Source organism: Ceratotherium simum, chromosome 32, assembly GCF_057802395.1.
Source record: "Ceratotherium simum simum isolate JZ-2026a chromosome 32, ASM5780239v1, whole genome shotgun sequence".
Classification (NCBI taxonomy): Eukaryota; Metazoa; Chordata; class Mammalia; order Perissodactyla; family Rhinocerotidae; genus Ceratotherium; species Ceratotherium simum.
In genome coordinates this window covers 19308946-19333044 of record NC_141931.1, presented here as the reverse complement: position 1 = coordinate 19333044, position 24099 = coordinate 19308946, and the positions used below count along the sequence as shown (strand labels likewise).

The 24099-nt window shown below is 40.6% G+C and overlaps 2 protein-coding genes and 1 pseudogene across 2 annotated transcripts in view; 2 read left to right on the top strand and 1 right to left on the bottom strand.

Moving 5' to 3' along the window:
* Positions 1-1246: 1246 nt before the first annotated feature.
* Positions 1247-5208, top strand: MEIG1 (meiosis/spermiogenesis associated 1). The gene is made up of 2 exons (XM_004425341.3): positions 1247-1410; positions 4925-5208. The coding sequence occupies exons 1-2, from the start codon at positions 1273-1275 to the stop codon at positions 5051-5053; spliced, it is 267 nt and encodes an 88-aa protein (XP_004425398.1). The 5' UTR covers positions 1247-1272; the 3' UTR covers positions 5054-5208.
* Positions 5209-6123: 915 nt separating this feature from the next.
* LOC101400864 (small ribosomal subunit protein eS1 pseudogene) lies at positions 6124-7247 on the bottom strand (annotated as a pseudogene).
* A 92-nt stretch (positions 7248-7339) lies between these two features.
* Positions 7340-24099, top strand: part of OLAH (oleoyl-ACP hydrolase) — a 35537-nt gene continuing 18777 nt past the window's right edge. The window contains exon 1 of the mRNA XM_004425454.2: positions 7340-7518. Coding sequence (XP_004425511.2) covers positions 7340-7518 — 179 coding nt within the window. The remainder of the gene's footprint in view (positions 7519-24099) is intronic.

Here is a 24099-nt window from a genome sequence, read left to right as displayed (position 1 = left end):
TATCATTGTAGTTGAAAAAATTAAAAAAATATGGATTAATTTACAGGATCTATTTTATAAGGTCTGACTTTAATGTATTGCAGCCAGTAGAAATATATTTTAATGGAAGAATGATCTCAAGGAATCCTGGGGAAAATCCTAGGCACTTTATTGCAGTTAAACTACTGACACATTTTAGTAATAAAATAAGAAGTACCTGAGGAAACAAGTGCCAGATTATGTCTTTGATAAATGGCTATAGAAGTTTGGTGAATAGACAATTACATGAACTAGAGTTGAATATTTGAATTTCAAAGACTATTGGTGACCGTCTACATTGTTTTAAAATCACTGATCTTGGTATCATGACAACCATACAGCTCCCATGGACTCTGTTAGTCTGTCTCCTCACGTTGGGCTGTCACAGGAGCGGGGCCACAGAGACCTGTGTAAATGGACCGCAGTGACTGGGGTGTCTCTGAGCAGTTAAGAAATGGAGAAAGAAGAAACTCTTGTTTCCCAGGAAGAAGAAAGGGAAGAGAGAGAGAAGACTGATCTTACATTCCCTTTTTAGGGGATAAAAAAAGGGAGATGCAGTTTTGAATATAATCAAATGGAATGGTGACAGGACATTTTGGCAGTCTTCGAGCAGTTAAAAATAAGAGTGTGATTTCAGAAAGGTGTAAACTATTGCCTGGAACACCAGATTTAGTATCCAGCATTTAGGGCATCACTCCATAAGTCTGAATGCAATTTTATTTGCTGAAGAAGTAAACAGTTCTCTCTGTATCTTTCAGCATTTATTTTATTTTATTTCCAAAATACAGCATGAATCCTTCCCAATCATGGAACTGAATATTTAAAATTTAATGTACTTAACGGGATTCTCAACTCTCTAATTTTTAAAAATGTTAGTATTTGTGGTCGGCCCCCTGGCATAGCGGTTAAGTGCATGCACTCCACTGCTGGCGGCCCGGGTTCGGACCCTGGGCGCGCACTGACACACTGCTTGTCAGGCCATGCTGTGGTGGTGTCCCACATAAAGTGGAGGAAGACCAGCATGGATGTTAGCTCAGGGCCAGTCTTCCTCAGCACACACACACACAAAACAAGCAGAGGATTGGCATGGATGTTAGCTCAGGGCTGATCTTCCCAGCAAAAAAGAAAAAAGTTAAAAAAAATTGTTAGTATTGTTCATTCTTAAAAGGACTTTCAAAATTGTCGCTATTGTGTTATCTATTAATGTTATTTTAATATCTTTCAGAAATAATTGGTAAAAAGACTTCTATAGCCATGGCTAGTCCTGATGTGAAACCAAAATCCATAAGTCGTGCCAAAAAATGGTCAGAAGAGATAGAAAATCTGTACAGATTTCAACAAGCGGGATATCGGGATGAAATTGAATATAAACAAGTGAAACAAGTTTCTATGGTAAGATTCATGCCTCTACAAATCTGAACTCATAATGAGTTTGTTAGATGGTGAAAAGTATTGAAAAAAAAAACAAAAAAACACAAAGAAGCAGAGAATCACTGAAAGGGACTTCTACCCCAACTCTCTAATTTTATTGATAGGAGACTGAGGCCCAGAAGAGTGATTTTCAGGCAGACTAGGGGAAGAGATGGTCCCTCAGCATGGAAAAATTAAGAATTTTCTAAGGAAGATGGGCACGGATGTTAGCCCAGGGCCAGTCTCCCTCGGCAAAAAAAGAGGAGGATTGGCAGATATTAGCACAGGGCTGATCTCATCACAAAAAAAAAAAAAAAAAGAATTTTCTAGCTTTTATTGAGTAACTGTGCTGTGCTAAATGAATCTTTTATAGTAGGCTACAAAAGCAGTGTCTTTTTCCCTCACTCAGGTAATTCTATTATCAGATATTCACCTTGCTATGTAACTATTATTTCTTTCCTGTTGTTTTTTTTTTATTTTAACCACTAAATATAAAGGAGTTAAATTCTGTTTATTTTAGGTAACAAAAAACTGTTAGAGGACAATTACTGACTTTGGTTGTGCATTCTAGGCTTTCTTGAGAGATTAGAGACATGGTTCTGTTTTACAAAGAGTAGACCAAAATCTAGACATGGTACCAGTTTATAATGTAAACCAGTTTTTTAATTAATTTATTCTACTGGATAGTAGGAGACTGAGTTTTTAATAATATTATAAAATATGACATAGTATTCATAAGTGTGTTTTAATTTTTAGACTGGGGTTACAATAAAGTGTTTAATATTAACTCAGGTTTTTTATTTTTTATTATTAACTCACTGTTTTTCAGAGACTAATTCATTTGTGGATTTTTCAAATCTCTATATTCTTGAATATAGAGACTCTATAACGTGAATAATGAAGTTAAAAATACTGATCAAATGAAGATTTGATGACTTGATTCTCATATATCCATCTTCTGATATCCACTAATATTTTACTCTGTCCCCATTACCAAAAGGTAGTCTTCATTACTGTATCACCTATGGCTTATAAACAGATAAAACACAAGCATTAGCATTTTAATGCTGTTCAAAAATAACCTTCATACCTGCCTTAAGATTGGGATGCCCCTAAAAGATGCATAAGACCCAGGATCATATAGGCAATGTGATCATTTAGTCATCTCTATGTTGCGTCTACACCCCCATGTTCAACACTCTTGTGACTGAGATGAAATCAGATTTAAGAGAACACAAAGAACAGGGGGAGTCCCAAAAAGCACCTGAGAGGTGTGTGTGTGTGTGTGTGTGTGTGTGTGTGTGTATGACGTAGGGAAGAACAACCCTGTTCAGTGTATGACTTGGCCATTATGGAGACGTTTTGCATTTCACTTCAGTGTATATTTATTGGGTAGCTACCACGTGCAAATTTCTGTGCCAAGCACTTTAGGAGATAAAAATATAAGTAAGCAAGTGCCTGACCTCAAGAAATTCAGTGGGCCGGTGGGAAGTGTACAGGATTTGAAATCAGTCTGTCCAGGGTTTGCATCCTGGCTCTCCCTCTCATTAGCTGGGTGATCCTGAACAAGGTTCTGAACTTCACGGAGCTCAACTGTAAAGTGGCAATGACAATGCTGCTGTAGAAAATGGTCACAGGAATGAAATGAAATCATGTGTGTGAAGTCCCTGATAGTGTGGTGCTCAATAGTAATTTGTTGAGTGAATGAACAATGTGTTTAATGAATAATAGCTTTTATTATTCTTATGATCTTGGAGTAGATTTATAATGACAAGAACAATAACACCTTATGCAAGTCCAAATATATGTGCCTTAAAAAAAAAAAGCACAGGAAGACAAAATCATTTCCTTTTGGGGACACTTCTCCACAAAGGCTTCATGCTCCCAGAGGCATTTGCAGTGGGCCTTCAAGGATGGATAGGATGGTAACTGAGGGCTTGCTTGATGGGCATGCCTCTACCAGCATACAGTGGTCTGAAGGGCTTGAGTGAGGTTCTTTGTCCTCACTGGAGACACTCACCCTCATGGGCGCCATTATTGCTTGCCTATCTCCCTGCCTACTGAGAACTGGATATGAGGACCATTATCATTCCACTCCACCATACTCTAAGGAATAAAGTTTCTTAGATTGAATGGGAGTGATCAAGTAGAAAGCCAAGAAGAAAAAATTATGAAATAACAAAGGGGTATAAAAAGGAAAATGCCTAGTGGTTGGGGAGCACAGAACCAATATAGCTGTTTGGATGCGCATCTCGTATCAAGTGGCTATGGGTGTTCTGAAGCAGCAGCAGTTGTACTGTTTCTTCACTGAATAAGATGGTTTTTAGGGCCCTAGTAAATGACAGAAAACCTGCTAGTGGCCCCCAAAGGAAGAGATCTGTAATGGTGTCTTGAGAACACCTTCCTCTCTCTGCTGAGGGCAATGGAAGCAACAAAAGGCAGGCTTGACCGAAGCGATAGGAAGCATTTCTCTTTTCTATAATGTATATGTAGGAAAGCCTGGCCAGGTTTATCAGATATGCTGCTACCTATTTTTGCTAATTCCTAAATAAATGAGGTGACAGAAGAAAATGAAAATGAGTTGTTGGGAAATAAAGGATGTGCGTTCCTTTGTATTCACGGTGTTTTCATATTCCAACTGAGAGTTGTGATTTATAAATGCGGAATATGAGAAGCCAAGAGCTGCCTGTATAGATGGTGTTGAAGAACAGGAGTTGATTTTCTAGACCACAAAGCCTCAATAATAGGTTTTTGACAATGATACAGCACATCTCAAACAATCCAGAAGAAACTTTTCTAACAACAGAAGTGCATTGACCTGATCAAGAAGGCATAACATGAATTCGGAGAGGAAGGGGAGAAAAATGTCCAAACTAGATCAAGCCAAACCATAAAGTAAGCAAACCAATATGACGTTCAAGAAAGACTAGTGGGGAGAAGGTGAGAAAAGACTGCTGAGGACTATATTCATGACCTCAAATTTCTATTAAAATTGAGTGTCAAAGTGAACTTGAAATACGGACATGAGGAAATTTACATGCACCTTTAGGTCTCTCAAGTCTAGATGCTTCCTTTAGTCACTGCTGTGGCATCAACAACCAGCAGGAGATGCTTTCAGAATGGAGCCTGGGCCTAGCCCTAATTTCCTCCTGGGGAATTATTTTTAGAAAGCAGGAAGTAATAATGTTTGAAATCACTTGTAAACATAAGAAGAATAAAGTTTAGATAATTTTGAATGTTTTATCTTGGTCACTGAGTAGAAATTTAAATCTAGAAATTGGGATCTAGAGAGAAGCACCGAATTAGTTGTTCTGCAGTATAAGGTTGTAACATCTGATGTGTTGTGTGTGTGTGTCTGTCCGTTTGTGATACACTCTAAGAGCTCATGTATTTTTAAATTTAATTTTTTGACGTGAGTTGTACTTTTAACTTTTATAAAATTATATAAAAATAAAACTGGCATTACAATATTCGTATTCTGCTTTTTGCTGTGCAGATAGAGCGGTGGCCAGAGACAGGATATGTGAAGAAACTTCAGAGAAGGGACAATACTTTCTATTACTACAACAAACAGAGGGAATGTGATGACAAGGAGGTCCACAAAGTGAAAATTTACGCTTACTAGCCTTTCTTCTTTGTATTATTTGTCGTTATCTTTTAAGAATTCATTGTTTCGTCCTACATGATGTAAATGTTTGTCATTTTACAAAGTAATTCAAAATGCAGACTTCAATTGAATGTTTTGAAACACAAAAGCCATTAAAGTAATCCTGTTCTGTTCTAAAATATAACTGCGGGAGCATTAAAGTGGTACCCATCTTGGTCCTGTTGTTCCTGACTGCTGTAATGGTGGCAGCATAACCGTTAGGCAGGGAAAAAACAGCCCCATTTGAAACCATTGCAGTGGTTAGGCTGGTTATGTACAGGTTAGTAGCCCCCCACACACACACCCACCCCAGCCTTTACCACTTTACAAGACCACCGCTGTGAACTGCCATGGCCGAATTTTGTGGCCCAAGGGTTTGCGTCTTGCTGAGTAGACTGGAAATGCCAAGGAATAATGGCCCCTGGGAGCACCCCCAGCCAATGACTGATGGGACGGAAGTACAGAGAGGGCCCAGCGCCTGGCACCTGGGGAGAAAGCAGTCTGAGGTGTGTGTTTCACACCAGCGCCAGAGGATCCCCAGCAGGAGTTGGCTACGGTCACCTGCAGCAGCATCTGACTGCTACGTAGTCTGTTGCTTGTCCCTTTCCTTGCCACTTCCCCCACACCCCTGCCAAGGGCCCTCCTAACCCCCCCCAGTCACCTCCTTGTACTCGAAGCCTTATCCCAGGGTGGGCTTCTCTGTCCCCCACCCAGACAGCTTATATTCCAGTGGTGCCTGGAACCACTGCAGAAACAGCCTATGTGCTAATGAGCAAGGAAGGCAACAATCGACCTGTAAGACTTAAGTCCCTCCACATTAGTCAGTCTTGAATGCTTTGAGACTAAATAGATGCAAGATATCCTTTTGTTGTGACTGTTTGTTAGCTGATAAGGTTTTTTTATTTGTTACCATTGATAAGCTCTGACCTTTAAATAGAATTTGAGGTAAGGGGCTCATATCCATCAATTCATTCAACTTTAGCTCCTATTTTCCAGAACTATCCTAACCATGAAGTTCCATTAGATTATCAATTCAAAATTGTGCATCTTCAGCACGTTGTTTTTTTCTTCCAAACAAAAACACCATGGGAAGGATAAATAGATTTGCAAGCCTCTTTTATGCCTTTCCCAGTGCTGTGTGGGATCATCTTATTTAGGACTTTCAAGTCATTCATCTGTACCTCTCTAGTCGTGATTTCTATCATCTTCCAGATTTGGCAGACCCCTAGGTGCTGAGCATAAGAGGTCTTCTGAATCTATACTACTTTCTTTTAAAGACACTGTGATAGGCCACATAATTGCCCCCAAAGACAGCCACATCCTTATCCCTGAAACCTATGGATATGGTACCTTACATGGCAAAAAAAAACTTTGCAGATGTGATTAAGTTAAAAATCTCGAGATGGGGAAATTATCCTGGAATACCTGGGTGGGCCCAATGTAATCACTGGGGTCCTTAGGGAGGGCAGCATGCAAGTCAGAGTTAGAGAAGAAGATGGGATGGAAGCTGAGGTCTGAGGGATACAAGGAAGGAGCCAAAAGCCAAAGAATGCATAGAGCCTCTAGAAGCTGGAAAAAGCAAGGACATGAATTCTCCCTTTAAAGTCTCCAGCAGGAACAGAGCCCTGCCAACACCTTGGTTTTACCAAATGAAACCCATTTCGGTCTTCTGGCCTCCAGAACTGTAAGAGAGCAAACTAGTGTTGCTTTATACTACTCAGTTTGTGGTAATTTGTTACAGCAGGAATAGGAAACATACACCTACACAGAGCAGTGAAGCAAATAACCACCCATAGTCTTGGAGTCGACATGAGCTTCAATCATGGTTTGCCATTTTTGACCATGGGACACATTTTGTTACAGGTAAGATGCATTCCAAACAAGATGGTCAGGCAGTTTGTGCCTGGAACATTTTTAGTAATTAGCTCGAATGTTCTACATGCCAGATTACCTTTCTGCAGCAAGACTCACTTCAAACACATGGCCCCTGGGATCATCAGATGCAATTTTGGTTCCTTGAGTCTGCGTGACTCTTGTTCTCCCGGTTCGTCTGACGGAGAACGTAGCTGGTACATTCACATCATGCCAATTTTTTTAAGAAACGGATAGGCCACTTTCTTCTTGGCTCCTTTTTTGCCACTTTCATAAGGTGCTTGTGTCTGCCGACCACCATGGTGCTGCTGAGAGAGGCGTCTGCAACCACTGCCAGCTGCTCTTAGCAGAGTGTCTGTTCTGTGGTGGGACTCGGCCCACAGGCCTCGGTCCATGATAGCAACAGCGTCCCTACCAAGAGAACTGCCCATTGGCTTCATGTTAGATGCTGGTGCTCACCTGCAGGAAGAGGAGCACAGAGTTGCCAGTTTCAGACTATGTATTGAAGCAGCAATGGGGCCAGGCTGCTTTCATTCAGAGAGTCTGGAATTTTGGAACGTGCTTGGCAGAGGGTACCTATGTGACCAGTCCAATGAGCTTCCCTGGTAGACATTTCACGTGCATTGTCACAACTCCGTGCTAGAGGAATTAAGAGTGTCCTGTGTGACTCGCCGGGAGAGGACTCTTGGAGGCTTGAGCCTGGTTTCCTCTGGACTTCATGCCAGGCTCCATTTCACTTTGCTGATTTGCTTTGTATCTTTTCCATGTAATAAATTATGGCCACAAGTACTACCATATGCTGAGTCCTATGAGCCCTCCTAGCAAATCATCAAATCTGGGGGTAATCTTGAGGACGGACCCCAGACAGAGAGAGCATATTGAGTCGGACACCAGGGTATGCCAAAACACAATAATAGGCAAGATTATTAGTAGAGCAGGGGAAAAGGAAAGGCAAGCTGGGAATCACCGGGCAGAGCACTTTCCTCTTTGTACTCCTCAACTTGAACCAATGGTCTTTTTTTTTTTTCCTAACAGAGATACTCAGTTTTGCATATAGCTCTTCCCTTTCATTAGATATATTCATTTGTCTTCTTAAAACACTCCAAGTATAGAGATAGATAACATATCACTGATTTGTATATGTAGGTTTCTTCATTTATTTCAGTAAACACTCAATAACATGCCATTAAAACTTGAGGTGAGATCATCAGAAGTGCAGCTTAACTAAGGGCAAGATACTTGATGAAGTGAAGGTAGTTTAGCAGTTGGGTAGCCCTGGTTAGAAATGAATTTGCAACGTAGGTCTGGGGCAACATTGGAGAGGAATTGTTATGGCATTTTACAACTGTTGCATGACCTTGAGAGAAACAATGTTTTCTGTTAACAATGCAGCTTTCTTGATAGATGTCTGTCCCTCCAGCTCAACTAATGGAACAGCTGCCTATTTTTTTTCCATTCAATTTGTTTAAACTAAAAAAAAAATCACACACACACACACATACAGTTCACCCATTTCTCCTATCCCCTACCTCCCACCTCTGGCAACCACCAATCTCTTCTCTGTATCTATGAGCTTAGGTTTTTAAATTTTATTTTTATTTTTTAGATTCCACATATAAGAGAGATCATATGGTATTTGTCATTCTCTGTCTGACTTATTTCACTTAGCATAATGCCCTCGAGTTCATCCATGTGGTCAAAAACAGTAAGATTTCCTTTTTTATGGCTGAATAATATTCCTTTGTATATATATGCCACACTTTCTTTATCCATTCATCCATCAATGGACACTTAGGTTGTTTCCATATGTTGGCTATTGTAAATAGTGCTGCAATGAACATGGGGGTGTGGATATCTTTTCAAATCAGTGTTTTAATTTTCTTTGGATAAATACCTAGAAATGGAATTGCTGAGTCTTTTTTTGTGTGTGTGTGAGGAAGATCAGCCCTGAGCTAACATCCATGCTAATCCTCCTCTTTTTGCTGAGGAAGACCAGCTCTGAGCTAACATCTATTGCCAATCCTCCTCCTTTTTTTTTCCCCCCCAAAACCCCAGTAGATATTTGTATGTCATAGTTGCACATCCTTGTAGTTGCTGTATGGGGGACGCGCCTCAGCATGGCCGGAGAAGCGGTGCGTCGGTGCGCGCCTGAGATCCAAACCTGGGCCGCCAGTAGTGGAGCATGCGCACTTAACTGCTAAGCCATGGGGCCGGCCTTGTCTTTTACCTCCTTGATCAAATTTATTCTTAGGTTTTGTTTTTTTTTTTTTTTTTGATGCAATTGTAAATGGGATTGTTCTCTTAATTTCTCTTTCTTATAATTTATTATTAGTGTATAGAAATGCAACAGATTTTGTATCCTGCAACTTCAATGAGTTTGTTTATTAGTTCTAACAGGTTTTTGACAAAGTCTTTAGAGTTTTCTATATATAATAGTATGTCATCTGCCAATAGTGACAGTTTTACTTCTCCTTTCCAATTTGGATGCCTTTTATTTCTTGTTCTCACCTAATTTCTCTGGCTAGGACTTCTAGTACTCTGTGGAATAAAAGTGGCAAGAGTGGGCATCCTTGCCTCGTTCTTGATCTTAGAGGAAGAGCCTTCAGCTCTTCCCCATTGAGTACGATGTGAGCTGTGGGCTTCTCATACGTGGCCTTTATTATGTTGAGGTACGTTCCTTTTATACCCACTTTGTTGAGAATTTTTATCATAAATGGATGTTGAATTTTGTCCATGGCTTTTTCTGCATCTTTTAAGATGATCATATGATTTTTATCTTTCATTTTGTTAATGTGGTATATCACACTGATTGGTTTGCAGATGCTGAACCATCTTTGCATCCCTGGAATAAAGCCCACTTGATCATGGTATGTGATCCGTTTAATGTATTATTGAATTTAGTTTGCTAATATTTTGTTGAGAATTTTTACACCTATGTTCATCAGAGATATCGGCCTATAATTTTCTTTTCTTGTGGCATCCTTGTCTGGTTTTGGTATCAGTGTAATCCTGGCCTTGTAAAATGAGTTTGAAAGAGTTCCTTCCTCTTGTATTTTTGGAAGAGTTTGAGAAGGGTTGGTATTAATTCTTCTTTGAATGTTTGGTAGAATTCACCAGTGAAGCCATCTGGTCTTGGACTTTTGTTTTTTGGGAGGTTTTTGGTTACTGATTCCATCTCCTTACTACTAATCTGTCTGTTCAGATTTTCTATTTCATCATGATTCAGTCTTGGTAGGTTGTATGTTTCTAAGAATTTATCCATTTCTTCTAGGTCATCCAATTTGTTAGTATATAGTTGTTCATAGTAGTCTCTTATAAGCCTTTGTATTTCTGTGGTATCAGTTGTAACATGTCCTCTTTCATTGCTGATTTTATTTGAGTCCTCTCTCTTTTATTCTTGATGAGTCTAAAGGCTTGTCAATTTTGTTTACCTTTTCAAAGAACCAGCTCTTAGTTTCATTGATCTTTTCTACTATCTTTTTAGTTTCTGTTTCATATATTTCTGCTCTAAACTTTGTTATTTCCTTCCTTCTAGTCACCTTGGGCTTTGTTTGTTCTTCTTTTTCTAGTTCCTTTAGGTAGAAAGTTAGGTTGATTTCAATCCTCTTAAATTTAAGACTTGTTTTGTGACTTCAAATATGATCTATCTTGGGAAATGTTCCATGTGTACTTGGAACACACACATGTGTATTCTGTGGCTTTTGGATGGAATGTTCTGTGTGTATCTGGTCTAACTTATTTTTTAAGGCTGATGTTCCCTTATTGATTGTCTGCCTCGATGATCTATCCATTGACATAAGTGGGGTATTAAAGTCTGCTATTTCTCCTTCTAGGTCTGTTAATATTTGCTTTATATTTTTAGGTACTCATATGTTGCATGCATAAATATTTACAAACATTATTTCTTCCTGTTTGATTGACCCCTTTATCATTATGCAATGCCCTTCTTTGTCCCTTATTACAGTCTTTGTTTTAAAATCTATTTTGCCTGATATAAGTATAGATACTCTAGCTTTCTTTTGGTTTTTATTACATGGAATATCTTTTCTCATCCCTTCACTTTCAGTCTGTATATGTCCTTACATCTAAAGTGAGTATCTTGTAGGCAGCATATAAATGGGTCTTGTTTTTTAACCATTCAGCCACTCTATGTCTTTTGATTGGAGAATTTAGTCCATTTAAATTTAAAGTAATTATTGATAGTTATGTGCTAATTGCCATTTTGTTTATTGTTTTCTGGCTTTTTTTATAGTTCCTCTCTGTTCATTTCTTCTTCTCTTGCTCTCTTCCTTTGATGACTTTTGGTCAGGTTTGATGGTTCTCTTTAGTGCTATGATTATATTTCTTTCTCTTTATCTTTTGTGTATTTGCTATAGGTTTTTGCTTTGTGGTTACTGTGAGACTTACATATAGCAGCTAATATCTATAACAGTCTATTTTAAGTTATTAACAATTTAAGTTTGATCCTATTCTAAAGCTGAACATTATCTCTCCTCCCGACATATTGTATATTTTTTTATGTCACATTTTACATCCTTTTATCTTGTGTACCTTTTAAATAATTATTGTAATCATAGCTATTTTCACTACTTTTGTCATTTAACCTTCATACTAGCTTTATAAGTGATTAATCCACTACCTTTACTGTATATTTACCTTTCTGGTGAGATTTACACTTTCATATGTTTTCTTCTTACTAATTAGCTCCCTTTCTTTTTAGCTTAAAGAAATCCCTTTAACGTTTCCTGTAAGGGCAATTAAGTAATGGTGAACTCCTTTAGGTTGTACTTGTCTGGAAAACTCTTTATCTCTCCTTCACTTCTGAGGGGTAACTTTGCCAGGTAGAGTATGCTTGGCTGGAAGTTCTTTCTTTCAGTTCTTTAAATATAATGAACCACTCCTGTCTGGCCTTCAAAGTTCTGCTGAAAAATCTGCTTATAGTCTTATGGAGCTTCCCTTGTACATAGCAAATTGTTTTTCTCTGGTTGCTTTTAATATTCTCTCCTTGTCTTTAACTTTTAACATTTTAATTATAATGTGTTTTGGTGTGGGTCTCTTTAGGTTTATCTTATTTGGCACTCTCTGGGCTACCTGCATCTAGATGTCTGTTTCTTTCCCCAGGTTAGGGGAGTTTTTAGCCATTATTTCTTCAAATGAGATTTCTTCTCCCTTTTCTCTCTCTTCTCCTTCTGAGAGCCCTATGATGCAAATGTTAGCCTGTTCAATGTTGTCCCATAAGTCCCTTATGCTATCTTTACTTCTTTGCATTCTTTTTTCTTTTTACTACTCTGACTGGGTGAGTTCCACTGCCCTGTCTTTGAGTTGAGTGATGCTTTCTTCTGCTTCATCTAGTCTGCTGTTGAACCCCTCTAGTGTATTTTTCAGTGCAATTATTATATTCTTCAGCTCTGAGACTTCTATTTGGCACTGACTTATATTTTTCACCTGTTTGTTGAAGTTATCAGTGTGTTATCCATTCTTCTCCCCAGTTTGGTGAGCATCTTTATGACTATTACTTTGAATTCTTTTTAAAATTATTATTATTATATAATTTGAAAAGATATATGCACCCCTATGTTCATAGCAGCATCGTTTACAATAGTCAAGATATGGAAACCACCTAAGTATCCATCAATAGGTGACTGGATAAAGGAGATGGGGTATACACACACAATGGAATATTACTTGGCCATAAGAAAGGATGAAATCTTGCCATTTGCAACAACATGGATGGACCTTGAAGGTATTATGCTAAGTGAAATAAGTCAGAACAAGAATGACAAATACCACATGATTTCACTCATATGTGGTGTCTCAAAACAAAAGAAAACAAATGGACAAAAACAAAACAAAACTCATAGATAGAAAGAACAGATTGGTGGTTACCAGAGGGGAAAGGGGTTCGAGGCAGGGATGAGAGGAGTGAAGGGATCAATAGCAGGGTGATGGATGGTAACTAGGCTTTTGGAGGTGATCACTTTGTAGTGTATAGAGATGTCAAATTATAATGTTGTACACCTGAAATTTTGAACTCTTTATCAGGTAAATTATCATCTCCATTTCATTCAGGTTTTTTCCTGAGGTTTTATGTTGTTCTTTAATTTGGAACATATTCGTGCATTTCTTCATTTTGCGTGAATCTCTGTGTTGGTTTTTATACAATAGATGAAACAACCACCCATCCCAGTCTTGAAGGTGTGGCCTCATGTAAAAGATGAACTGTGTCCTTCAACTCTGCCTCAGCTCTTGGTTGTCTCTCAAACCTTTATGCTTGTCCAAGCAGCCTATCGTATTTTTAATAGCCCCTAGTAGTTGAGGGTGTGCCAAGATCTGTCAGTGTCCCAAAGGGGAGGATCTCAGCACCTAGATTCAGGCTGACTGGAAGCCCAATCCTCAGGCATCAGCTTTTAAAAATATACAAATATATACAGTCCTGTGGGACTGCAAGCTTAAGCCCCACTGGCCACCAAAGCCAGGTGATCTGGAGGTGTCCCCTGAGTGGCAGTTACAGAAACTTGTGCTCCAGACAACTGTATAAACTCTTTCCTGGGTGAGAGCAGTGAGCTGAGCAGGACAGAGGGAGAGCGCCAAGATGGCGTCCACAGCCTACTTTCTAGAGAGCAGCTCCGTAGACCACTAAATATGTGCCAAACCTGAAGCCTGCCCCTCAAGTCAAAGCTCCAGGACAAGCAGAGGCCTCCTTCACAAAAAGACTTGGGGCTGTGCCCCAGTCCACTATCTGTGCAGTGTCCTGGCAGTGACAGCCTACAAAGAACCATCTCTCCAATTGCTACAGTCCCGTGGGGCCCAGGAACGCAAGCCCCACCTCCACCAGAGGCAAGCAATCAAGGTGTGTCCACTGCACAGCAGCCATAGAAACTAGAGCACCGGATGGTGTAAAGCTCCCCTCCAGCAGACACTGGTGCTCAGGAGCAGGCAAAGGGAGAGCAGGAAGAAAGGCACTGGCCAGTCTCTGACTCAGAGAGTGTTTCAGCAGGCTCCTAGACGTGTGTGTTAAATTAGATACCTGCCCCTCAGGCTGAGGCTTTAACATAAGCAGGTAAGCCTTGTACACTTAAGTCTGGGCAATCAGATGCCTCTGAGCTGGGCCCTAGGGTGATTCTGAGCCAGAGGCCTTTATGAGCAGCTTCTCAGATGGGTAGTCTTGTGGGTCTCGAGACACGAGCCCTCTTGGTTTTCAAAGCCAGATGTTTTAGGCTCAAGTGTGCATCCCCAAAATTAGGATGCTCGATGTGGGGTCCGAACCTCTCGCTCCTCGGGGAGAAGCTCTGGGTCCGAGTTCCCTCCCAGTTGTGGGTCGCCACGCTGGGGGGTGGGGTTTATGACAACATTGTGTCTCAACCCCTCCTACCTGCCTCGATAAGGTTTTCTTCTCGTTTGCCCAGTGTGTCATAGTCCCTTAGCCAGGCTTTCAGTTTCTTAAGAGGAAATTGTTCCATATGCAGCTGTAGACTCAGTGTGTCTGTGAGAGGAGGTGAGTTCAGGATGTTCTTAGGTTGCCTTCTTGAATGGAACTCAACTCACAGCACTTTTATTTCAGCACTAATCACATGCTGTTGTTGGGGAAGAGGGAGAATCCCTCCCTGCCCTTTCCCTGACGGTTCTTATGTTTGGCCAAATAATTAAAAAGGCAGGTTAGCAGGAGAAAATAAAACAAACTTTAGTAACATCTACATGGGAGAGACTCAGGCAAAACTGAGCAACTCACCAATATTGTGGAGGTTCTGATCTCACATACTATCTTCAGCTAAAGACAAAGGAGGATGCTGGGGGTGAGGGGAGCCAGATATAGAGAGTACCAGAAAAGCACAGTAAACAAGAGTAAGGTTAATATGCAGATTTGAGTCCTGTATTGATAAGAGTTTCTAGAGATAAGGTCATCCCCCCTTCTTCCTGGTACAGAGAGGGAGATACCTTTACAAACGGAGATTTTCCTTACAAATGTAAATGTCTCTTACAAAGGATAACTTCTACTTTTACTTGGTTTTCAGAGCTTTGATAAGAATGGGCTTAGCAAGGACCCTCCCAGTCTATCCATACCCAGAGTTATCTATGGTGATGACCCAACCTAGGGACAGGCCTTTTATCTTAAATTCTTTTAGGCAGTGAGGGGGAAAGTTAAAGTTTCTTTTAGAGTCTTTTTTTCTTAAAAATAATCAAGGTAAAGAGACGTATTTTGAGGTGGCCAATTCTGATCCCCCACACTGTTGTAAAAGTCTGTTTTCTTATCCTCCCAGCCCCCTAACAAGACTATGAACTCATGGAGGCAGAAATCTACAATGTTTGTCTGTCTTTGTATCTCCTAGTGTGGATGGGTAGATAGATGAATGAATAGTACATTCTACTAAGAATGAATAGTACATTCTACTAATGATTAACAAATAGAATTCTATTATTAAAACTTTAATAGAGCCCTATGATATAAAGGTAGGAATAATTTATTACCAGAATGAACTGGAAATCATTGGATACTTTTTTTTTTCATTTGGAAATGACACCTGCTCATTAAAGAATATTTGGGAAATTTTCCTAAGTAGGAAAATTAAAAGTCACTTATGGTTTCATGCCCAAACACAAAATATATTACAATTTTGGTGTATTTCTTTCTAATCAAAAGGACTACAGGTAACATTTGAGACTCACAAACTCTCACAATAGCCCAGTATGGCACAGAGAGAATCATTAACTGGCTCCAGGTCACAGAGCTCATTAAATGGTAGAGCCAGGATAAGGACCCAGACACATTGGATTCAAAGCCCACACTATATCCTTTCTATTCATCCTAAACCACAGCTATCTACACTTTTTACATTGAGGAAATTGTATTTTAATTATGCTTAATTTATTTTATTGTATGTCTTTCACAGAACGATTTTTAGTGGTTTACCTAAGTTCCTTTCATTATTGCACATAATCTATAAAACAACAATGAAAACTGTTTACACTAATGAAAACCACTATGAGACCCATCTGGATATCCACTCCTAGCTACTGCCACATCTTTGCTCTATGGCCATATTGCCCTGAAGGTAATAGGCAGTTAGCAAATGTCTTAGAATGAGACTTCTTGACCAGGACACAAATAAACCATGCAAAATGAAAACCATCCCACAGAGAATTTTGTGACTTGCTGTTCAAAGTGCTAGATGCACTAGGTTTCTCTCTATTGCCATTTCAGGTGTAGGAAGTGATTTCTGAAGTGGTTCTCAGAAGGTATGAAAGTCAACATGTTCTCAAATTCAGAGAAATGGTAACCAAATCTGGTCCTATATTTCTACCTCTTGTGAAAAACAGCTTCCTTCATTCTGATACCTATCAAGGAAGAAACGTATTGAACTCATTGAGCAATTTTACTGACTGTGGATTTTATATTTAGCTGGAATAATTGCTAGAAATCAGTGGTTCCTTAATGTCTAACATTCATAAATTCAGATTTCTGGACATATTTAATCAAGATACTGTATGACTGTAAAGAACAAATCCTTACATGACTTAAAATCTAGGCATATAAGCATGACTAATTCCTTTTGTTAACGTTATTAGCATATATATAGTAAGAAAGAGTAGAGAAGGAAGGAGGAAGAGAGGGGATGGAGGAGGAGGAGAGAGAGGAGATTTGGGAAGGGAGGAAAGAAGAGGGGGAGAGAGAGACAGAGATTGGTAAGGTGGACCTTTAGGAAAAACTCCTGGGAGATGGGGACCTGCTGGCTATTTGCTAAAACACAAGAATGGCCCCTTCGTCTTAGTTAAGTCCATCAGAGACAGATAGACACCCATGGCCCTAAGGAAAGAATAATTCTTTCATAACTTAAGGAAGGCTGCGTCTCTGAATAATCCTTAGCATATGGGACTGCTAGTAGAGAAAGAGGCGGAGACATTTTTATAGGATCCAAGAAACCTCCTAGAAGCAGAGGGCAGACTCCATCTTTTTTGAAGTTCAACATTATTAGAACTGCTTTGATGGGGAAGAAAGGACACCAAGAAACTCCAAAGGGAAATGCAGTGATGGGGGAAGGGTGAAGCCATACTAGGCTTTAACGATGGTGAAGGAAGACTAGCCCATCGCAGAGCATGCAGAGGTTGGAAGTAACCTGTGGCCCTGCCATTTTGGTCTTGCAGGTGTGCTCCACAATGGACTACTGAGTCATCATCTTGGGAGCCAGCACTGGGCACTACTGTGATTTTTGCTGAAATCACAGAGTATCTCACACTCTAGGGTCAGTTTTCCAAAAGGAAGCACTGAGTTAAAAAGCTGGGGTCATTCACTGAATTTTTTAGAAGTAGGAGTTGAGTAGGAGCTAGGAGATAAATCACTAGGGAGAGGAGAAGGGGCTTCCAGTAACACAGAGAAGCAAAATTAGAGAAAAGGAAGCCACAGACCAGAGAAAGCATGGCCCATTAGAGTGGTGACATTCCAAATTCTGGGAATGGTGCAAACACCACCATCTTCTGTGCCCCAGTTTTTCCTCCCCGTCAAATCATCTCTTACTTTCTTTTTGTGAAGCTGTGTTGGGACCCCAGGAGGAAGTAGGGAGGCAGAACTGACCCTCTGGGGAGGAAGGGGAGCACAGGCACATAGCATACCATTTTCCAACTTGGAAAGTCAAAAATCGAGGGGTGTTCACAGATATTCTCATCGGATCCCATGCCAATCCTATGAGGCAGTTAAGGAAATGCAGGCCCACAGAGGTGTGTGGTTTACCCAAGGCCTCACAGTGGCTGAGATTCTAGAAGCTCAGAGACTTAGTGCAGACTCTTTCCGCACACCACAGTGGTGTCTGCCTGTCATGAGAAGTCTGCTAGGGAACATCGCAGATGAATCTTTCAAGAGACCCTGGTCCAGAGGCTGATATGAGTACATTTAAGTCACATTACTGTCTTAATGCTTGATTATGGTTACAGCTATTTCCTGGGATGTCAAATCCCCTAAGAATTACTAATAGCAAGATCTATACATTACTCGCTGTCAGTGTAACTGGGCAGGGTGTATACATGGGCCGATCTGACATTCGACCTCTTAAACAACACAACCCATTTCTCCTGAGCTGTCCACAGGCAGTGGAGTGTCTGAGTAGGGCAAAGGGATGGCACGGGAAATCCTACATCCCTGCAAGCTCCTTGGCCTGAATTCTCCACATTTGGGGGGCATTAACCCAAAGTGGCCTCATCATTGTAAGCACTGTTCTTTACTCTGCATGTTTGGCAGCAACTTTGGCCAAGGGCAAGACTTCTGAGTGCTCTCCTCTGTACTGCCAAGGCAAAGAGCTCAAGGCCAGGAACGCAGCCAGAGTGGATCAGGAAGGGCCTCACCCCAGCCCTCGGGGCCACCTGCAGGCAAGTGGGAGTGTTGGGCAACCTGACTGGTGTTGGAGAGATTTCAGGAGAAAGGTTAAGATGTGATCAAAGTCACCAGGAGGGTATACAGAGGGATCAATCGAGTGTAGGTTCTGAGAACGTTAATCAATCGTTCCAGGTGTCCATAGCATTACCATTCAACTCTTGCAAAAATTGTCAGCATTTGGATTAAGGAATAGCAGCTCATAGAAAAGCTGGAGTATTTAAAATCTTCCCATAAAGTTGCATCTCTAGGTGACTTTGGAGACACGCATCCAACACCTTCCTACGGCGCTTGTGTTTCTACTCGCTGTCCAGGTGTGGGGCGCACGCTACCCCCAAGGGGCCCCTTCCTGAGGGGCCCACTTGTTTTCCCTCCTACTTTCCTAGGTCCCCATCCAAGCCTCCTTGGCAGCTTCTCTTTTTCTGCCTGCCATTTAAATACTAGTGATTCTCGGGGCTCTGTCCTAGCCCACTTTCTTGTCACTCTTGCCCTGAAATCCAGCTCTCAGTGAGTCCATATGTGGGTGTGGAGGAGAGGGTCCACAACCCTCACTCCTCAAAAAGGCACTGGGCACCAATACAACAAATGGGCATGAGCATTTCTTCTAGAAAGAAGCCCCACAGCAAACATCCAATTTTTAGAGGAGTCTCTGGCCTCCTTCTCTGCCTCCACTCCCAGTTAAGAACACTACTCTCCGTTCTCTCCCAGGCCTTCTCTTTCCATCCCTCAGCCTCAACCTCCCCTCGGTGCAGACACCCCCAAGTCCACTCCCACACACTCTGTGAGATTTAGATCCCTATGGCCAAATATTTCCTGGAAATCTTCTCTTGGAGGCCTCACAGGTACCTCAAACTTAACAATTCAGTCTAAACACATCATCTTTCCCCACACATCTGCTCCTCCTCTTGCGTTTCTCGTTTCAGTAAGTGACATCACCATGCACCCAGTTGCCCAAGCCAGAAAGCTGGGCATCATCCTTATTCCTCCCCCTCCCACACTCCCCATGTCTAATAAATTGCCAATTCCTATTGACTCCAGGGTGTGCGGTAGCTGTAGCATCCAGCCCCTTAGCACAACATGGGGATGCATTATGGTTTAAGAGCATTGGAGCCAGACTGCTTGGGTCTGCTCCCTACCAACATGTGTCCTTTAGTCAGTCACTTAACCTCTCTGTGCCTTAGTTTTTTCATCTTCAAAATGCAGATAATAATAATAATAATGCCTTCATGATTTTTATGAAGAGTGCCTACATAATTGGGAAAATTAAAAGACTTACTACATATTAAAACATAGAGCAATGCCTGGCCCTTAGTAAGTCTTCTGGAAGTGTTTGCTAATATTAGGATTAGGCCAGGTCACCATCCTTTCTGTCCTAGATGATTACAACCGCCTCCTAATTTTCTCTTTGTCACAACCAAGTAGCCAAAGCCATCATTCTGAAAGGCAGTTCTGCTCATTGTACCTTCAATGGATTCTCATCGTTCTTAAGATCAAGGCCAAAATCCTTCACATAGCTTGCTTACAAGGTTGTTCGCAATATATCACCTACTTACTTCCTTGCTTTTTCCCTCCCCACCTGTTTGCCCATGCTCTGCCTTCCAGCAGTATTTAACTCCTTTTTGGTTCCTAATTGACCACGCCCCATCTCTCTTCTGGGCTAGGCATATGCTGTTCTTTCTGCCTTGTTCTCAGGTCAACCCATTCTACCCACTTCTTTCCCTTTGCCTGGCCCATAGCTAGTTATCTTTCCAAGACTGTTTCCTCAGTACCAACCCCAAAGTCTGGCAGTATTTTGATATTTGAAGCTATTTTAAAATCCTATGAGTAATATCTTCTTAGGTATGTCTCATATACACAGCATATAGCTGGATTATTTTTTAATCCAATCTGATGATTTTGCTTCATACCCAGAGAATTTAGTCCATTAATATGTAATATAAAACACCATCACGGATATTTGGGGTTTAAATCTGCCATCTTGTATTGTGCTTTCTCTCTGTTTTACCTTTTTCTTTACTTTTCTCTCTTTCCTTTTTGACTGACTAAACATTCCTCTCTTCCAGTATGGGTGACTTATGGTGTGTTCTGTTCTTTTAAGGATTTGATTTACAAATTAAAACAAGCATATTTCTTCAAGTCTAAATTTAATAAAACCTCAAAGATAATATGAGGACCTTCCTATACTCGCTCCTGACTTATACCTTATTTTTGTCTGGTATTTTAATTCCATATATATTTTAGGCCCTCCTAGACATTACAATTACTATTTTATGCAATCAATGTTTATGTATATTTGCTCTCACATTTACCATTGTCTTTGTTTTTCATTCCTTTTTGCATTTCAAATCTTCCATCTGGGATCATTTACCTTCTGCCCAAAAAAATTTACCCTAAAATTTCATTTAGAGAGTGTCTTCCAATGACAAACTTAGTTTCTACTTGTCTGAAAGCGTCTTTATTTTGCCCTGTTTCTTAAAAGCTGTTTTGAGAATTGTAATTTGGCAATTTTTCTTTTGGCACTTGAAGATATCATTATATTCTCTTCTAGCTTTCTGTCAGTCTAACTGCAGTTCCTCCAAGACAATAATTCATCCCCACTTCCTCACCGTCCTGGCTGCTTTTAATATTTGTCCTTTATTTTTATCTCTTTGTTTTACAGTTTCATTATAATGCACCCATATGATAGCTTTCTTTCTTTTAAATCTGTTCTGCTTGGAATTTGCTGGGCATCTTTTATCTTTGGACTGGTGTCGTGCATCAGTTCTGGAAAAATCTAAGTCATTACCTCTTGAATATTGCTCCTACCCGATTCCCTCTATCTCCTCTGGGTCTTCAATCAAATAGATGTTTCTAGCGGTTTTCTCTTGAGGGCAGAGTTACTACAATTCTTACGTGGGGATATCTCTAATGTTGAGAAATTACTCAAGACCTTGATCATGGGCCTTCAGGAAATAAACCTGGGTAAATAAACTGGGTAAATGTTTACTCTCCCAAGTATAATTGATCACAAGATATGCCAAGTCAAAAACAAAATGACATCAAAAAGCAGAGTTTTACATCTTTCAATTAGAAAGAGCTGGAGGAATTTGCCTAATTTTATTGAAGCTTTGTAGCACTCAATAACATCCTTCAGTTGTAAACACTGCAAATGTATGTCCCACCTATGACTGCCTATTTTCCTTGGTAGAAATAGTCATTTTTTTTTAAATTTTTTTAAAAATTTATTTATTTTCCCCCAAAGCCCCAGTAGATAGTTGTACATCATAGTTGCACATCCTTCTAGTTGCTGTATGTGGGACGCGGCCTCAGCATGGCCGGAGAAACCGCGCGTCGGTGTGTGCCCGGGATCCGAACCCGGGCCACCAACAGCGGAGCGTGTGCACTTAACCGCTAAGCCACGGGGCCAGCCTGAAATAGTCATCTTTTAGTGCACTTTATATCATTACCTAAGAAGGAAGTACTGCCACAGAAGTCAGTGAACTCCTCACGTGTGATCCAGCTGGTTCTGCTGAGTGTTTATGATGGCTCTGATCCATCATTACTAAGAAAAGCCTCTGAGAGACAAAAGGATTTGCCATACTCAGAGAACTTGCCTCCTCTATTTAAACAAGGCTTTCTGTTCCTCCAAGGATGCTTCACTGCACCATAAAGGTGGAGTGATCAGCCTGGGCTCCCAGGAACCCTTCTGAGATTCACAGCTGAGTAGACTGGGACCTGGACATGATAACTTCTTGAGATTCAAGGAACTCCTAGGAAGTAAAGAGAGAAAAGCCTCTATAAAGGACAGAACTTTTGGTAATTATGTTTCCTCTCTTTTCTGAATATTTGCAACTTGCAAAGTTGGAAGTTTGGCACAGTAGTGAAGGCTCTCTTAGACACCCTAGCTCTTCCTTAAGATTTAAGGGAGAACAACTTTATAAATATCTAGAAAACCAAGACATTCATATTTTAAAAACAAACATCCCCTCCTACCCCAATTTTCTAGTAGGTATTGAGTGTTTTCTGCCTGGTTCACCTGCAGGATTGTTTAGTTGCTAGAGTTTAGAAATGTGGTATCTTTGTCTTTCTGTAGATTAGCTGGAGCTTTGGTTCTGGAAGTACTTACTGGTCATTGAATATGAACTGAGGCAGGCAACTCCTTATTCTTAGATTACATCAGTTATGTTGCTTTTAATCCATTTCTTCTTCTTCTTCTTCTTCTTCTTCTTTTTTTAGCAGGAGTTGGAGCACTAAATACAGTCAACAGATTTAAAAAAAAATCTGGTCACTGCTCTGTGTGCACAAGGCTGATCAGAGGTTTTATACCCAGAGAGGTACCTGAATTTGGCATTGGCCAACAAGTTGCTGAGACCAGCAATCTTGCACCATCTCCTCACAGCATGGAGAGAAGCGACAAAGCTGGGACTGCCAGGTACATCACTCCATGTGCAACTTGGTTCTTCCCCTACCCCGGGTGTCCCAACACTCTGCCTTTAGAGGCCGTCTTATTAGATTGAAAGGGGCTTCTCACAGAAGCCCCATTGGGTGACAATTGCCCCTAATGCAACGTGGTGTAAATGGCACTAACCACTCCACCATGTAAAATGGTACTGACTAGGTGGTGATTTTAAAGTGAAATTGTAAACCCATGACTTGGCTGAAGGATTCGTGGGGATTAGGAGAGGTGAAGGTGAGGTTTAATTTACACACCAACGTGGAAAAGAGGTTCTTGTCCCGGACTCTCTAATCCAAAGCTTCCCAGTTCTGCCTTCCACTCCCTGCCACTTAGGGGTCTACTTACATGTTGGATGCTGAGAATATAGGGAAAGGGTTAAGTCAGAAAGTAGCTTTTAGGATTAGCAGGATTTGTGTTCTCATTGCTGATTTGTCACTAACTGGCTAGGTGACCTTGGGCAAGTGACTTAATGTCTCTGAGTCTCAGTTTCCTCAACTGTCAAGTAAGTAATAATAGGTAACATTTAATTTTGCTCAGTGTGTGCCTAAAACCATGTTAAGCATTTTAACACATTTAATCAAAATGTAGGCAAGACATTATTATTATTTTACAGATGAAGACATTGAGACTAAAGTCCTCAAGCCATTTGCCTAATGTCACATCAACAAGGGTGTAGCCAGGATTTGACAGGATCGGGTCTCTCTGTCTCCACAGCCTTAGTCACTAGGTTGTAATAGTGGATCAAATGATTTCTCTCTGATCCCTCCTAACTCTAAAGTTTTAGAATTCTATTATTTAACTCAAAAATGAAGAGGGGGGAGATAAAGAGAAAGCAAGTTCAGGTAGAAGACTTCTACCTGGAGGATTGGCTGCCTTAGGCAAGGTCAATTCTCATCGGTCTTTGATTCCTTCTCTAGGTGGAGATAAGAAGTTTGGTGGCTAGGGAGATAGGCAAAAACCCAAGAGTGAGAGCAGTTCTGCTACCTGTCCAGGCTTGGCAGCAATGGGCATGGTCTACCCAGGCTCTACCTTCTCATGGGATCTTTGCCATGGGTTCATGTGCAGTGTAGGCGTCCCATCAGTGTCGGTTTTGAGGACTCACCGAGACTGACACTGCTCTAAATAAGTGAAAGGCAGTTCCTATCCCCTTCCCCAACCCGAAGTAGATAGTTTTTACCTTGATACTAATGATCAAACGTTCTGCACCTAATTTTGTATTCATAATTTCGTATTCTTTTTCTTAAAGAACTTCTCCACTCCCACAAATTACATAGGCTTCAGGTACTGCAAAACCGGCAAAAACCACTCTTGTCCTAAAACATTTTTTTTGTTAATTAGAACACAAATAATTTAAATAGA